Source organism: Sapajus apella, unplaced genomic scaffold, assembly GCF_009761245.1.
Source record: "Sapajus apella isolate SASKATOON/1434 unplaced genomic scaffold, GSC_monkey_1.0 scaffold7, whole genome shotgun sequence".
In the NCBI taxonomy this organism is placed as follows: domain Eukaryota; kingdom Metazoa; phylum Chordata; class Mammalia; order Primates; family Cebidae; genus Sapajus; species Sapajus apella.
The window spans coordinates 3,023,219-3,039,113 of NW_022436947.1; the positions used below are offsets into that span (position 1 = coordinate 3,023,219).

At 47.0% G+C, this 15,895-nt stretch overlaps 1 protein-coding gene and 1 non-coding gene across 3 annotated transcripts in view; both read left to right on the plus strand.

The window, feature by feature from the left end:
* KIAA1549 (KIAA1549 ortholog) overlaps window positions 1-15,895 on the plus strand; it is a 150,489-nt gene that overhangs the window by 109,469 nt on the left and 25,125 nt on the right. For both annotated transcript variants that reach the window (XM_032275858.1, XM_032275859.1), the window contains exons 13-16: window positions 1,916-2,121; window positions 3,519-3,742; window positions 4,810-4,963; window positions 12,040-12,357. In XM_032275858.1, the coding sequence (XP_032131749.1) occupies window positions 1,916-2,121; window positions 3,519-3,742; window positions 4,810-4,963; window positions 12,040-12,357 (902 nt within the window). The remainder of the gene's footprint in view (window positions 1-1,915; window positions 2,122-3,518; window positions 3,743-4,809; window positions 4,964-12,039; window positions 12,358-15,895) is intronic.
* On the plus strand, window positions 10,883-10,989 carry LOC116550439. Its single transcript, XR_004268408.1, has one exon. It is a non-coding gene; the product is annotated as a U6 spliceosomal RNA (small nuclear RNA).

Genomic DNA, 15,895 nt, shown 5'->3' on the forward strand with positions numbered 1-15,895 from the left:
AGACATCATTCATTCAGAGTCAGACAAATAATTTCTAATTGCTTGGGATAATGAATATGATTCAAATGGAGAGAAAATACAGACATACTTACCAATGCTGTGCTTTCCTTATATGAAATATCAACTGCTTCTTACTGCTTTGCCCTCATCTATGTTTTCTACACTGAGGAGAGACCTTTGTATTTTTCACTTATGCTTTGAAGTTTCAGATGTCAGGCTTTTGTTTAGAGGCAGTTTTTGCATGCACTCATTCCCTCTGTCAGCCTGCTGGCCATTTATTTGAAAGCAGCATCCAGAAGTGACTGTGGCAGATTAGTGGAAGGGCACAAATTGATCTTTTTTTTGGTGGGGCGGGGGGACAGGGTCTCACTCTGTCACCCAGGCTGGAGTACAGAGATGTGATCTCGGCTTGCTGCAACCTCTACCTCCTGGACTCGGGATCCTCCCACTGCAGCCTTCTGGGTAGCTAGGACTACAGGCATGTGCCACCACACCCAGCTAATTAAAAAAAAAATGTAGAGACAAGGTCTTACTGTATTGCCTAGGCTGGTCTCAAACTCCTGGGCTCAAGCAATCCTGCCTTCGCCTCTCAAAGTGCTGGGATTACAGGCATGAGCCACTGTGCCCGGCCAGCTGATCTTCTTAAGTGTGACTAACTAGCTCTTTCTACTCAGCCGCTGTTTATTTTTCTCTTTTCAAAATTAAAATCTATTTGGATTATCTCTACTGTAAAAATAATAATACAGAAAATCCTTATTATCAAAAATAAAAGACATTGGGAAAAATATCCCATCATGTGAAGATTCAGTCTCTGTTAACATTGTTAAGTGTTTCTTTTTTGTCTTTTTTTGTGCATTTAACTTTCTTTTTTTCCACAGGTCTGATTAGTTTTTAAGAAAATTATTACAGTTAAATATACATAGCCTAAAATTTGCTGTGTAACCATTTTTCCATATACTCTTCACCTGTTTTTAAAATAGGAACTAGTGCAGGGTGTGTTGGCTCCTGCCTATAGTCCCAGCACTTTGGGAGGCTGAGGCAGGTGGATCACTTGAGATCAGGAGTTTGAGACCAGCCTGGCCAATATGGTGAAACCCTGTCTCTACTAAAAGTATTAATACAAAAATCAGCCTTGTGTGGTGGCACACACCTGTAATCCCAGCTACTTGGGAGGCTGAGGCTGGAGAATTGCTCAAACTTGGGAGGTGGAGGTTGCAGTGAGCTGAGATCATGCCACTGCACTTCAGCCTAGGAAAAAGAGTAAGACTCCATCTCAGAAATAAATAAATAAATAATAAATTGTAAAAATAAATAAGTCAGAACTAATTCCCTGCAAGCAACAGCTTTTTCTTTTCATGTGTCTTCAACTTCGTTTTCTTTCCATGTCAGAACTGAAAAGTCATTGTTAACTGGTATCTGCCTGCATGCCCTCGTCTTCCATTTTCTCTGTAGTATGACATTGCCTTGGCAACTAAATGTGTATCACTCCAGCAAGCTCCCTCCCTGATGGTAGCAAGAGTTCAGAGCTGCGATAAATGTATTTTCTAAAAGTTCTGTGAATGGCTTATTGACAACTGAGCAACTTCAGGCTCCTTCTGGCCTGTATTCTTTCTGGCTGAAGATTCTGAACCACAGTTAGACAAAACAGTGCAGCTTTTGACACGGTATCATCGTGCTTTCCTCGCATCTTTTCTCAGGGCACTTGTAATTTTTAATGAAGCTAGAGGATACAGTATATAGCCCAGACGATTTAAGCTCAGAGTGTGAAATTGCAAGCACTCTGCCACCGGAGTGGGGATGTATTTTTGGTCACGGCCCCATCTAAGGATTCTTTAAAGAATAATTCACAATTCTGATTATTTGCTATTTCTTTAGATGACTTTGTGTATATGTTTTGCTTTTCCTTCTGTTCCAGGACCACCACTGCCCAGTTCAGGAAACGAGCAGCACTCATCAGCCTCCATCTTTGAGCACGTGGACAGGATCGCCCGCCCCCCGGAGGCTAGCCGGAGGGTCCCTAGTAAGATCCAGCTTATCGCCATGCAGCCAATCCCAGCACCCCCTGTGCAGCGCCCTTCCCCAGCTGATCGAGTGGCAGAAACCAATAAAATCAACAAAGAGGTATTTGCTTTTATTAAAAAGTCTGTTAATTAAAAAACTCACCTGGGCCCAGTGGCTCACGCTTGTAATCCTCACATTTTTGGAGGCCAAGGCAGGTGGATCATCTGAGGTGGGGAGTTCGAGCCTAGCCTACCCAACATAGTGAAACCCTGTTCCTACTAAAAATGCAAAATTAACCTGGCTTGGTGGCATGTGCCTGTAATCCCAGCTACTTGGGAGTCTGAGGCAGGAGAATCACTTGAACCCAGGATGGGGAGGTTGCAGTGAGCCGGGATCATGCCACTGCATTCCAGCCTGGGTGACAGAGTAAGACTCTATCTCCAAAAAAAAAAAAAACAACAACAAAAACAATTCACACTCTGACACTCTGATTTGGTCAGTGTTTGAAAATGAGTGCAAGTTACAGTATCAACTGGTTATTAAAGGCCTGAGCCGTTGACAAGGATTCTTAATGGAAAACCTCATGCTTGTTGGAGATCAGATACTGTGCATGGAACTGTGGGGCGCATTGGCAGACATGCAGAAAAGTGTTAGCGTGGCCGACCAGGGGCTGCTCTCCTCAGAAAGGGTCACTTCAGCTTCTGATCCTCCTCACGATAAGACCCAGTTCAGGTCTCCATCTTTGGGGATGACACTCTGGGGGGCAGGAGGGTCTCATGTCAGGGAACTTGTTTCAGTGACACTAGGTAATTATCTTCCTTATATCTTTCAGTCTTATTTAAAAATCTCTAAAGGAGGAGAATATTCTTGTCTCAGGGCATATTATATCTAGCTATCAGATGTGTCTTCAAAGTTGTCACCAGCAGATTTCCAAGGTTCGCGTGATTTTTCCCCCCTGCTTTCGGGAATGGTGACAAGACTCCAGTGCACCTTACCTGGGCTGTGCCTGTCACCCTCTTGGTGACTCTGTGGAACCTACAGACAGCAAATTAAGGGTGGGCGAGATAAGCAAAGCAGGAAGGCTTTCCTAAAAGGCTTTGCTGGCAGGCGTGGTGGCTAATGCTTGTAATCCCAGCACTTTGGGAGGTCAAGGCAGGCAGATCATTTGAGGTCAGGAGTTCAAGACCAGCCTGGCCTACATAGTGAAACCCTGTCTCTACTAAAAAATACAAAAAAAAAAAAAAAAAATGAGCCGGGCATGGTGGCAAGCGCCTGTAATCCCAGCTACTCTGGAGGCTGATACAGGAGAATCACTTGAACCCGGTAGGTGGAGGTTGCAGTGAGCTGAGATCACACCACTTACTCTAGCCTGGGCGGCAGAGTGAGACCCTGTCTCAAAAAAAAATACTTAAATAAAAATAATAAAAATAAATAAATGAAAGGCTTTGCGAAGGGTGTGTCCCAGAAGCCTCCCAGGACTTCCGCGGCTGTCGTTCTCTCCTGTCCCCCTTCCTCAGATTCAGACCGCGCTACGGCACAAGTCTGAGATCGAACACCACCGCAACAAGATCCGCCTGCGCGCCAAGCGCCGCGGCCACTACGAGTTCCCGGTAGTGGACGACCTGTCCTCTGGTGACACCAAGGAGCGGCACCGGGTGTACCGCAGGGCGCAGATGCAGATCGACAAGATCTTGGACCCCACGGCCAGCGTGCCCTCCGTGTTCATAGAGCCCAGAAAAAGGTGGGCTGGGAACAGCGCGTGCTTCGGGGGCACAGGAGCAGGACAGGAGCCCCTCTGCTGCTGCAGGGCCTGTGGCAGAAGGACCCCATCCGCGTTCACGTGGAGGTCACTGAAAATAGTTGAAGGGGTCCCTGCACTGAAGGGTGTGGAGGCCACTCGGAAGGCGACCTCTGGCTGAGGGTCACCTTGTCGTGGGAGATGTCGGCTTTGTTCTCACCTCTGCCCCTCTGCCTGCCTCGGGATTTTATCTGTCTCTTCCAATTGAGCTTATCTAAAACTGCACTCACCCTTTCCTTCCCACCCCGGCTCCTTCTGCGGCTTCCTCGGCTCTTCCTCGCCTCCCACTCTGTCACCTCCACTATTTTCATCTCCGGGAGCCGCCCAGGCTGGCGCCCAGCAGATCTGCATTGGTTTTCTCACAGCTGCCTGCAGGGTCTGGGGTCTCACCTTCCCCCAGCCTCCCAGCCTCCCGCCCCAATGTAGATGCATTTTCCTTAAACACGGCGCCCATACATGTCTTTCTCTGCCCAAAACCCGGAGTGGCTCTGGTTGCCTGCCAGGTGAGACCTGTGTACCTGTCGAAGGCTGGCCCTGCCCCTCCACTCCAGCTGTTTTCCATGGGTCAGCCACACGGACAGAACCACCGCCCAGGAGACCACCTGGTAGTCCCTGGGCATTCACCTGCCTGCGGTTTCTGCCCCTGGCACCTGCTTCCCACATCCCTCCCTGGCTGCAGGTCCTGTTCACTCTCTAAGACGCCGTTCCAGCCCATGGGGCTAAGAGTCCCACTGACCTCACCTTTTCTGAACGTCTTTACGGCTAAATGGTGTCATGATTGTAGAGGGCTTCCTGTCATTCTGGGTTGCTCCCCGTGGGTTAATAGGTCTGTTTGGGTAGGTGCTGAGCTTCCTTAGAGCAGAGGCTGCGTTGTAGGCACCGTTTATATCCTAGAGGGTATTTATTCCAGTGACCAGCGCATGCTGGGTGCTCAGGGTACTTAATGTTTAGTTGATAAACCAGTGGCAAAAGAATTATTTCCTACAAAGATAATTTCTTTTTCTTGGCAGCTCACGGATAAAACGTTCTCCCAAGCCTCGCCGGAAACACCAGGTCAATGGCTGTCCTGCTGATGCTGAGAAGGACAGGCTCATCACCACGGACAGCGATGGCACCTACCGGAGGCCCCCTGGCGTCCACAACTCGGCCTACATCGGATGCCCAGTGCGTGCCGCTGACTCCGGCTTCTGAAACCAGGGCAGGGTGGGACAAGGTGGGGCAAGGTGGGGCAGGGCGGGGCAGCTCCTAGAAGATACGCCAAAGAGGGAGGAGAAGCAGCCCGGGCTGCTGCCCTGTGTGATGTCCACACCTGACGGCTGATGCGCCAGGGCCGTCTAGGTCATGAAGTGGGTGGGGTGGCCACCCCTTCTAAGGGGAGACTTGAGTCCTGTCAACCAGGGTGCTGCCGAGTGCCACCTCTGGAAACACACTCTGTGTTTTTCCACTTTATATGTAAGCCCTCCTCTCTCAGACTTCACAATGGGACATGTTTGAGGTTAACTGGAAAACAGAGAGCGAGAGAGAAATATCCTAAAGGTTTTTTTCCTTTTCCCTAGTCAGAGGGTTATTTGGTTTTGTTGTTGTTGTTGTTGTTTTGTGAGACAGGGTCTTACTCTGTTGTCCAGGCTGGAGTGCAGTGGTGTGATCAAGGCTCACTGCAGCCTCAACCTCCTGGGCTCAAGTGATCCTCCCACTTTAGTCTTCTGAGAGCTAGGACCACAGTTGTGCGCCACCATACCCAGCTAATTAAAAAAATTTTTTTGTAGAGATGGGGTCTCAGCATGTTGCCCAGGCTGGTCTCAAACTCCTGGCCTCAAGTGATCCTCCCGCCTTGGCCTCGCACAGTGCTAGGATTACAGGTGTGAGGGCATGACCCTGAGATCAAGAGTCTCATGCTGTACTGACTGAGCTAGCCCAGCTGGGTTTCCTAATGGGAGGAGGGATATTTAGGGTTTTATTTCCCTGTACTGTCCTTGGAGTGCTAACGAGATAGTGTATTTGCTTATATATATTTTACTTTTATGGGAGAAAGAGGTTAACGGAAACTAAGAAATAATGAACGGTGGCTCACACCTGTAGCACCAGCACTTTGAGAGGCCGAGGTAGGCGGATTGCATGAGCCCAGGAATTGGAGACCAGCCTGGGCAATATAGCAAAACCCTGTCTCTCCGAAAACTGCAAAAATTAGCCAGGTGTGGTGGTGCATGCCTGTAATCCTAACTACTTGGGAGGCTAAGGTGGGAGAATTGCTTCAGCCCAGAAGGTTGAGGCTGCAGTGAGATTTTTGCACCATTGCACTCCAGCCTGGGTGACAGAGCAAGACCCCGGCTCTAAATAAATAAATAAATAAATAAGGGATTTTTTTTTTTTTTTTTTTAAGATGGGGTTTCACTATGTTGGTCAGGCTGGTCATGAACTCCCGACCTCAGGTGATCCGCCCACCTTGGCCTCCAAAGTGCTTGGATTACAGGCATGAGCCACCACGCCCAGCCAGGGATTTTTTTTTTTCTAAATTAACAGAGGTCCAGACAACTTTGCTTCAAGTGTTAAAGGCAGATGTTGATAGCATAAGATGCATACACACAGACTGCACTGAGTAGGGGAGAGAGAACCAGCCTCACTTAATGCCCATGAGAAATACAGACACAAAGACACCCCAAGACAGAGAGGACAAGCCAGGTACAGCTAACCTCGGCAGCACTGGAAAACAAAGGGCATCCTGAACTCCGTGCCGGGAGAGCCCTGCCTTGCTGCAGCAGGGCCCTCTCTCCTCCTAGAGGTACCCACAGGGCCAGCCTTGTTTAGAGACATGTTAGCAAAAAAGTACACCCTTCCAGAAGGGATTCACGATGGATGCGATTGCTTTAGATAGAGCTTATGCGAGCAGCCATGTCTTAGTTGAGTTTGTATTTTTCTCCTAAATTATACAACTAACAAGCACTTAAAGATGCTAAATATAATTACACAAATACTAGATATACTGAGTATATATAGTATACTATACTGAGATGGGGCCTAAATACAACTGAATTATGATCATCTGAAAGAACCAGACTTTTCTTTAGGAACTTACAGTATTTCTAGGCTCCTGAAGACCGACCTTCTTGATCTCCTCATGAGGATCGGTGCGATTCCAGAGTTGGGCCCTCTATTAAAAAACTGCTTTCTTCCTCAGAATGAATTGAATAGTTCCTGTTACTTTCTAGATGTAGTGCTTGCCTGCTCTTACAGCAGGTGGCGCTCTTGTGCTGTGTTGGGTTTTGGGGGCATTTGGGCATCCGTGGGGTTTGGCTTGATCTGGGAAGGGCTTCCCAGGGTTGTCACCCGGAGCTTTTGTCTGTGCCAAGTGGAGGCTTGGTGTGGTGTGGAACTAACAGAAGGGGCAGCCTTCCTTCTTCCCCTTCACTTCCCCAGCCAACCTCGGCTCCTCTTTCAAAGGAATCTGTGGGGAGCCTTCTCAGCCCCCTCCCTTTGATTTTTTAAATGCTTGAGTTTTCTGTGGGGAGGAACCTGTCTTCATTTGCCTGCCTCAGTGACCCTAGATCAAGCTTCTTTCACGGCGGCTTGCACCATCCTTTTTTCTTCCTTTTTTCCTAGCAGAGAGTGCAGATTCCTCCTCCTGTGGGTGCAGAGCAGCTTTTCCTGGAAAACACCACCCCAGAGGCTGCTTGCCTTTAGCGACTCCTTCTTTCACAGATTTCCCCAAAATAAAAATCTTCCTCAGATTTTGAATTCTGAAACACTTACTTTCAAAGATAATGCCTTTCTCAGAAATCATCTTTTCTTAGGTAGTTTATCTTCCAGCACCGCCCCCAACCACAAACTTTTATTAGAGAATCAGTGGTACATGTACAGGTTTTTTTTTTCCATCTTCAAGCCTATACTAGGGAAGTGCTATGTGTTTTTGAATTACATTGAATTTTCCACTTTCCCTTCAAAGATACCTTCTCCTTAAGGGCTCTGTTCTCCTAAGGCCAAGAGAAATATTCCTTGGTTCCTTTTTTTTTCAGACAGAGTCTCACTCTATTGCCAGGCGCCATACAAAGTTCAGTGGCACAATCTCGGCTCACTGCAACCTCCGCCTCCCAGCTTCAAGCAATTCTCCTGCCTCAGCCTCCCAAGTAGCTGGGACTACAGGCACACGCCACCACACCCAGCTAATTTTTGTATTTTTAGTAGAGACGGGTTTTCACCATGTTGGCCAGGATGGTCTCGATCTCTTGACCTGGTGATCCGCCCACCTCGGCCTCCCAAAGTGCTGGGATTACAGGCTTGAGCCACCGCGCCTGGCTCCTTGGTTCCTTGTAATGAGTGTTACTATTATAATTCAGGCCTCACTGGAAATCCAACCAGCTGCCTTTTTTTGTAAGTAAATTTTCTTTTTTTGAGACACTTCAGCTTTGTTGCCCGGGCTGGAGTGCCGTGGCGCAGTCACAGCTCACTGCAGCCTCGATCTCCCCAAGCTCAGGTGATCCCCCACCTAAGCCTCCCAAGTAGCTGTGATTACAGGTGCATGCCACCTCGCATGGCTGATTTTTACATTTTTAGTAGATCTGGAGTTTTGCCAGGTTGCACAGGCTGGTCTCAAACCCCTGGGCTCAGTGATCCCCCTGCCTTGGCCTCCCAAATTTCTGGGATTATAGACATGAGCCAACCAAGCCTGGCCTAAATAAAGTTTTATTGCAACAACCACACCCATTTGTTAGCTTGATATCAATGACTGTTTTTGCTGCAAGGCAGAGGTGAGTAGTTGTGACAGACTGTATGACTCCTAAAACCTAAATATTTATTGTCTGGTCCTTTACAGAAAAAGTTTGATGTGAGTTATCATCCAATCCAGACACTTTTGAAAGTGTAAGGGGGTGTGCTAAATCGTAGTGGGACAGCAGGCATAAGCTGAGGTGGTCCTGGGCAACCAGGCTGTGTGATCACTCTTACAACACCCACAAAGGATGGCAGAATTGGCGCCAAAATACGTAACTTTGACGACTGACAGTAAAAACATGCAAATTTCTTTCTGAAGAATGATAGATAGACTGGATCTGAACACGTCTCTGTGAAACATCTATATTCTAAATATAGATGTTAGAATATAGAAAATTGAGTAAAACCTCTTCTCGGCCTGTAAGTTCTGACAGTCTTGCCTGCAAAATGAGGAGAAAACAGGAAGAGGAAGGAGAGGAAGCAGAAGCGTCCTGGCCCAAGCGCTCCCGACCTTCTGGCAGGATTCATGGGGCCCAGTGGGAATCCAAGGGCACCATCCTTCCCATCTGCAGGTCGTCTCTCTCGTATAGAAGTGTAGCCTTCTCTGAAATTCTGGCTGCCAAGAATGAGATTGGCGGTGGTTGTAGCCGCTGGGGGCTCTCCTGAAGCATCTGAGATCCTTTCCCACAGTGGAATCTCAGTTTCACCTGCAGTTTTTTGATCACCATACTGCAGTAGAGCCACACAGGCAGCCACCGGAATCACCGCCAGGAATGTCGCTTCTGTCTCTGGAGAAACCCTCTTACTTATCAGTAGGCTGTTCTTCCAGACACGCCCTCCCTTCTTTCCACCCGTGAGCCGTAGGTTGATGGTACGTTGCTGACCAGGGTTCCTCATCTGCTCCTCAAGAAAATCAAGAATTGGAGAAGGGCCTGACTGTGGACCTTAATCCCCCATAAGAAAGGAGCACAGGTTCCTTCCAAAATGACATCATCAACCAGAGGCCACCTTGGGGCTCCACATTGTCACTTAGAATTCCTCAAGGACAAATCTCATTTAGTGGAACCTCTACTGGGATATTGCATTTGGGGGAAATGGACTCATAAGCCCAAGCGTGTCACGTGCATGAGAGGGAGGTCGCCGGTGGAGACTGCCGTGGAGAGAAGAGCAGAGCACCTACCCCACCCCACGAGGGCAGTCGCTGCTTCCTGGCAGCTGGTGGTTCCTGTGTGGAGTGAGGGCCTGGTCATGCCGGAGCCTCAGACTCTACCAAGAGATCCCAGCAGTCTGAGTGTTAATATGAAATCTCCAGATGTTTAAAATAATGGTTATCCATGAAAAGAGTATGCAGGCCAATTAAAACCTGTCTGTGGGCTGACCGTGGTTTGACAAGTTTGGTTCAGTCTCAGTTTGGAGTTAAGAACCTCCTGGCCCCGACGCTGGCAGGAATAATAACTGATCACCTGTTAGGAAGCATTTTCCAGACAGGGGGCTAAGGTTAAAGATATGTCTGTGGAGTAGTTTATCTTTGTAGTAGACTCATTGATCCAGACGGTAAGGGAATGTCTTCCTTGGCCCCTTGAGTACAATGGTCCAGCTCGCTGGGCTAAAGTGCAGGCACGCAGCAAGTGAAGCGTTCTAGGTAGAAGCTGCCCATCCTTCCTTACAGGGGATAGGGTTCCCAGCCCCTCGAGCAGAACCTCTTCTCCCCTCACTGTGTCTGCTGTCGTCACCTTGCTGTTTGGGCTTATGGAGCCTGTAAGACCAGAAAGGACTCTCCATCCATTGGTTCCCAATTTTGTCTCTTGCAGTTTGCCCAGTGTAGATTAGATTACGACCATGTTTTGCTCGTAACAGTATTGAGAAATGAGATTTTTTTTTTCTTTTCTTTGTTTTGAGACAGAACCTTACTGTGTCGCCAGGCTGGAGTGCAGTGGTGCAATCTCTGCTTGCTGCAACCTCCACCTCCTGGGTTCAAGCGAGTCTTCTGCCTCAGCCTCCCAAGTAGCTGGGACTACGGGTGCATGCCACCACACCCAGCTAATTTTTGTATTTTTAGTAGAGATGGAGTTTCATCATGTTGGCCAGGATGGTCTTGATCTCTTGACCTCATGATCCGCTCACCTCGTCCTCCCAAATTGCTGGTATTACAGGCATGAGCCACCACACCTGGCCTCAAAATAAGATTTTAAAAAATCTTTATTGTTACTTATATTCCTACGTCTTAAACAGTAGGTAGAGAACATAATTGAAACCTTTCTTAATGACTCATGTGATCCAGAGATACCTTCATTTTAAAGACAAATGGTTCTGAATAGTTTTCGTAAAATATTGTAATTGCTTACACAATATACTGGACTCTTTTTTTAAGAGTCTAGGGTGCTTGCTTCAGCAGCACATATACTAAAATTGGAATGATACAGAGAAGATTAGCATGGCCCCTGTGTGAGGATGACATGCAAATTCGTGAAGTTTTCCATAGAAAAAAATTAAAAAAAAAAAAGAGTCTAGGTCTCTCTGTCGCCCAGGCTGGGGTGCAGTGGGGCAGTCAGCTCACTGCAACCTCCACCTCCTAGGCTCAGGAGATTCTCCTGCCTCAGTCTCACGAGTAGCCGGGCCTGCAGGTGCTCACCACCACCCTCAGCAAACTTTTAAGCAATTTTTGGTAAAGATGGGGGTTTTGCTATGTTGCCTAGGTTAGTTTCAAATTCCTGGCCTCCCTGGAAATGACCCTCCTGCCTTGGTCTCCCATGTTGCTGGGATTACAGGTGTGAGCCACTGTACCCAGCCCACATACATAGTTTTAATATGCATAATTTAAAAAGTTTTGATCTTTTAAGGGTATGTAAGGCTATTTTCTAACAGTCAATAGACTGCTTTACTTTTTGGCTTCTATTTATGGAAAATTTACTAGTTTTTTTCATTATGTATACTTTGAAATACATTTTTTGGCTGTTTAGGAGCTTTCAGTAAAAATGTTCACTTCCAGGCACCGAAATGCTTTGTAAATAGAGTGTTATTGAAAAACTGACTGTTGAATCTTGCCAATGTTTTTCTGATTGAAGCCTCTCCATTCCTTCCCATGAAATGTAATGCACATTCCTCAGATGTAATTTTTTAAATTTTCTTGAGACAGGGTCTCACTCTGTCATCCAGTCTGGAGTACAATGAGGTGATCATAGCTCACTGCAACCTCAAATTCCTGGGCTCAAGCTATCCTTTCACTTCGCCTCCCAAGTAACTGGGACTACAGGTGCACATGACCATACGTGGCTAATTTCTTTCTTTTTTTCTTTTTTTTTTTTTAGAGCTGGGGTCTCACTATGTTGCCCAGGCTGGCCTTGAACTCCTGGCCTCAAGTGCTCCTCCTCCTCAGCCTCCCAAAGTCTTGGGATTCAAGGTGTGAGCCATTGTGCACAGCCTCAACTGTCATTTTTTAATTCTTAGGACAGAATTTTTCCTCAGTGTCAGGAAAACTGTTTAGGGTTGCCAAAAAAACTCATGTGTGATTCTTCCTTTGCCATTTCCCACTGTAGTCGGATCCTGACCTCCCAGCCGATGTGCAGACGCCATCCTCAGTGGAACTGGGGAGGTATCCAGCCCTTCCCTTCCCGGCCTCCCAGTACATCCCGCCCCAGCCATCCATTGAGGAGGCACGCCAGACCATGCACTCCCTCCTGGACGACGCCTTTGCCCTCGTGGCCCCCAGCAGCCAGCCTGCCAATGCCGCAGGTGCGGGCCCAGGAGTCCCACCCGGCCTGCCCGTGAACAGCACCCCTTCCCGGGAAGAGAGGCGAGCCACCCAGTGGGGGTCTTTCTACAGCCCAGCCCAGACGACCAACAACCCCTGCAGTGTAAGTACTGGCCTAAAATTCTCTGGTGGGCAAGATGTTAAAGCTTTGTTGCCTGACTGCCTCACTTTGAAGCTCCACACACAACTGTGGCTGCATTTGATAAGAATTAAAACATGGATGATGGGTCTTAGTTTTGATCTTCTACTAAATTAATTCTTAATGTTGGAAGTATCCTTTTATGCAGGTTTACAGGCTCATGCCTGTAATCCCAGCAATTTAGGAGCCCAAGGCGGGAGGACCTCTGCTTTGCAGAGGAATGGAGGGGGATTTTATGGAAGCTTCTTTCTGGGTTCCTCACAGTGTCACAGAATGGAGGTGGGATAACTGTCGAATGCATCCTTGTTGATGTCTCCAGAAAAGTTGCAGTTTAGAATGTATCCAGATCGTTCAGCTTCTTGTACAGCCACCTGGTACTGGAGAGACCCCTGAGGTCCTGGGACTGTAGGCAGCTAGTCCCCATGTGGGCAGTGACGGCTACCTTCAAATGTCAGCTTCCCATCTTAGGGGTTGACATTTCAGCATTTCGTCTGCCTTGGTTATCATTTATGTTTTCCTTAGGCAGTCCTTTCAAATTTACCTTCCTGTGACACAGAGAAGTAAAATTCAAGGAAGTAAAGCTAACATTATTTTCTGCTAATTTCAGATGAAATGATTGGACTAAGATTTGACACTGAAGAGAAGCTAATAGGTCATGGTATGAATTTATTAGACAGGGAGTGTCCACCTTGTGATGGTGAAATTGAGTGGCAATAAACATATGGTAAAATATTTTTTACCTCTGAAATGGGTTTGAATTTTCAAAGTAGGCCTTTAGCAATAGCTTGTCTCCTTTGGGGCATAGGAGGCATGGAGCCTACAGTATGGGTAACTGCTGTCATGTGGGGTGGGGTGGGAATACCAGTCAATCGAATCATTCTTGTTTTTAATTTTAAAATATAGCTTGTTCCAACAGATATCTTCAAAATTACAACTGATTTATAATTCAGGAAATGTGTGGTACAGAGCAAACCTCGGTGATAAATAAGCGTGGATACTGCTGCCATCTGGTCACTAAACTTTTCTCATTTGCTTATCCAGTCAAATATATTTACACAGCACCGGCTGGATTGCAGGTCCTCTGCTTGGGTGCTGGAGATAGAGTAGTGCCCAGTACAGACCCCTGTCCTCTGGTTTTTGCAATCCATTGGAGGCTCTGAGACGATCAAGGCTCTGTGGACGATTACTCTGTGTAATTCCAGTGCAGCATGGAAGGTGCCATGGCGCGAGGATGTGATGGGGGAGGGGCATCTCGCAGAGCCTTGAGGTCTTTTGCGAAGGACTTTTCTGGACAAAATAGCATCTCTGTGGAAGTCTCAAGGATAATCAGTGGTTGTCAGTTGAAGAATGTTGCAGGTGGTGGGAAGTATAGCAGAGGCACAGAAATTAAAGTGTATGGGACAGGCTTCTTTTGGACAAGAGGGAGGAACACAGCCTGGGTTTAACTTCCTGAAACATGAAAACACTGAAAGGAGGGCTGGCCGCAGTGGCTCATGCCTGTAATCCCAGAACTTTGGGAGGCCGAGGCAGGTGAATCACGAGGTCAGGAGTTCAAGATCAGCCAGGCCAAGATGATGAAACCCCGTCTCTACTAAAATACAAAAAATTAGCTGGGCATGATAGTGCATACCTGTAATCCCAGCTACTTGGGAGGCTGAGGCAGAGAATTGCTTGAACCCAGGAGGTGGAGGTTGCAGGGGCCGAGATCACATCACTGTACTCCAGCCTGGGCGAAAGAGTGAGACTCAGTCTCAAAAAAAAAAGGAAAACAAAAACATTGAAAGGAGTATCTGGGTGACATGACATTAGACATTAGGCAAGAAGGGACAGGTATCAATGAGAAGTGAACTGAGCCCTCCAGTTGTTCCAGCTTATGTCTGAAGTTTGTATTCATGGTGCAGGGGCTAGCACCCCAGGCAGAGCCCCGTGGTCTCCCTGAGTTGAAGAAATGGAGTTTGGAAGTCTGGGGAGGAAAAGGCAGCTGCAGTTCACAAGAGAGAGTACAGGAAAGGAGAGAGATGCCCTGAGCAGGATTGTAGGCATCTGCAGAGAACCTTTGAGTACTGATTGGTTTATGGGTACACAGAAGCTACCCAAAAGAGCCCCCCAAAAAGATCAGAAAAAACAATCCTCAAAACTCACACAGGCCTGGGAATAAGCTGTTGCTATGATTGAACTGTGTCCTCCCCAAAATCACAAGTTGAAGCCGTAACCCCCCCGCCCACCGTGACTGCATTGGAGATAAGGGCCTTTAGGGAGGCGATTAAGAGTAAATGAGGCTGTAGGGGTAGAGTCCCCATTCAATAGAACGGCTGCCCTTAGAAGATGAGGAAGAGACTCCAGAGCTCTCTGTCCAGCCAGGTTAGGACACAGAGAAGGCAACTATCTGCAAGCCAGGAAGAAAGCCCTCACCTGAAACTGAACACTGCCAGACGTTGATGTAAGACATTCCAGCCTCCACAACTACCAGAAAATAAGTTTCTGTTGTTTTAATCCACCAGTTCTAAGGTATTTTGTTATGGCAGCCTGAGCAGGTGAATACAGTTTCTTTCCCAGCAGTCAGTGGAAATTGCATGATTCACACAACATCAGTTAGAGCACTCGGAAGCATTTTGCCTTAAAGCTGCTCTGGCTCCACCTAACAAACCACAAAAGCATGACATCTAAACCCAAGTAAAACTCAAGAATATTTATAGAAACACAAAAATATGCAGCAGTCAGTAAGGTGAAATTAATAACGTCTGCATCAAATCAAAGTAAACAAATGAAGAAGCAGGAAAGTGACACAGATGATAGAATGAGCAGACAAGCGGTGTGCAGTGGCTCACACCTGTAATCCTGGCACCTTGGGAGGCTGAGGCAGGAGGATTATTTGAGCCCACGACTAACCTGGGCAACACAGTGAGACTGTTTCTACAAAAAAATATAAAAATTAGCTGAGCACTACTTAGGAGGCTAGGGTGGGAGGATCACTTGAGCCTGGGAGGCTGAGGCTACAGTGAGCCATGATTGCACCACTGCATCCCAGCCTGGGTGACAGAGCAAGACCCTGTCTCACACAAAAAAAAAAAAGAAAAAAAAGAACTAGTAGACAGGATATTAAAAGAATTCTTACAATGGAGTTCCATAGATTAAAGAAGCTAGAGGAAAGAGTGTACACATTAACTAGAAGCATTGAAAATATTAAAGTACAAAAATCAAGCTTAGAGATAAAAACTACAGTCTCTGAGATAAAAAATATACTGGATGGGATTGAAGGCAGATTGCATATTGCAGAAGAAAAAATTAGTGGGCTGTAGTAAGAAAAACAGTATGGTAGTGGCATAAAAACAGAAACATGGACCAGTGGAACAGAACAGAGAGCCCACAGATAAATCCAGACATATATGGTCAACTAACTTTTGACAAGGGCGCCAAGAGGACACAATGGGGAAAGGACAGTCTTTTCAGTAAAGGATGAGGGGAAAACTAGATTCCCACATGCAAAAAGAATGAAGTTGGA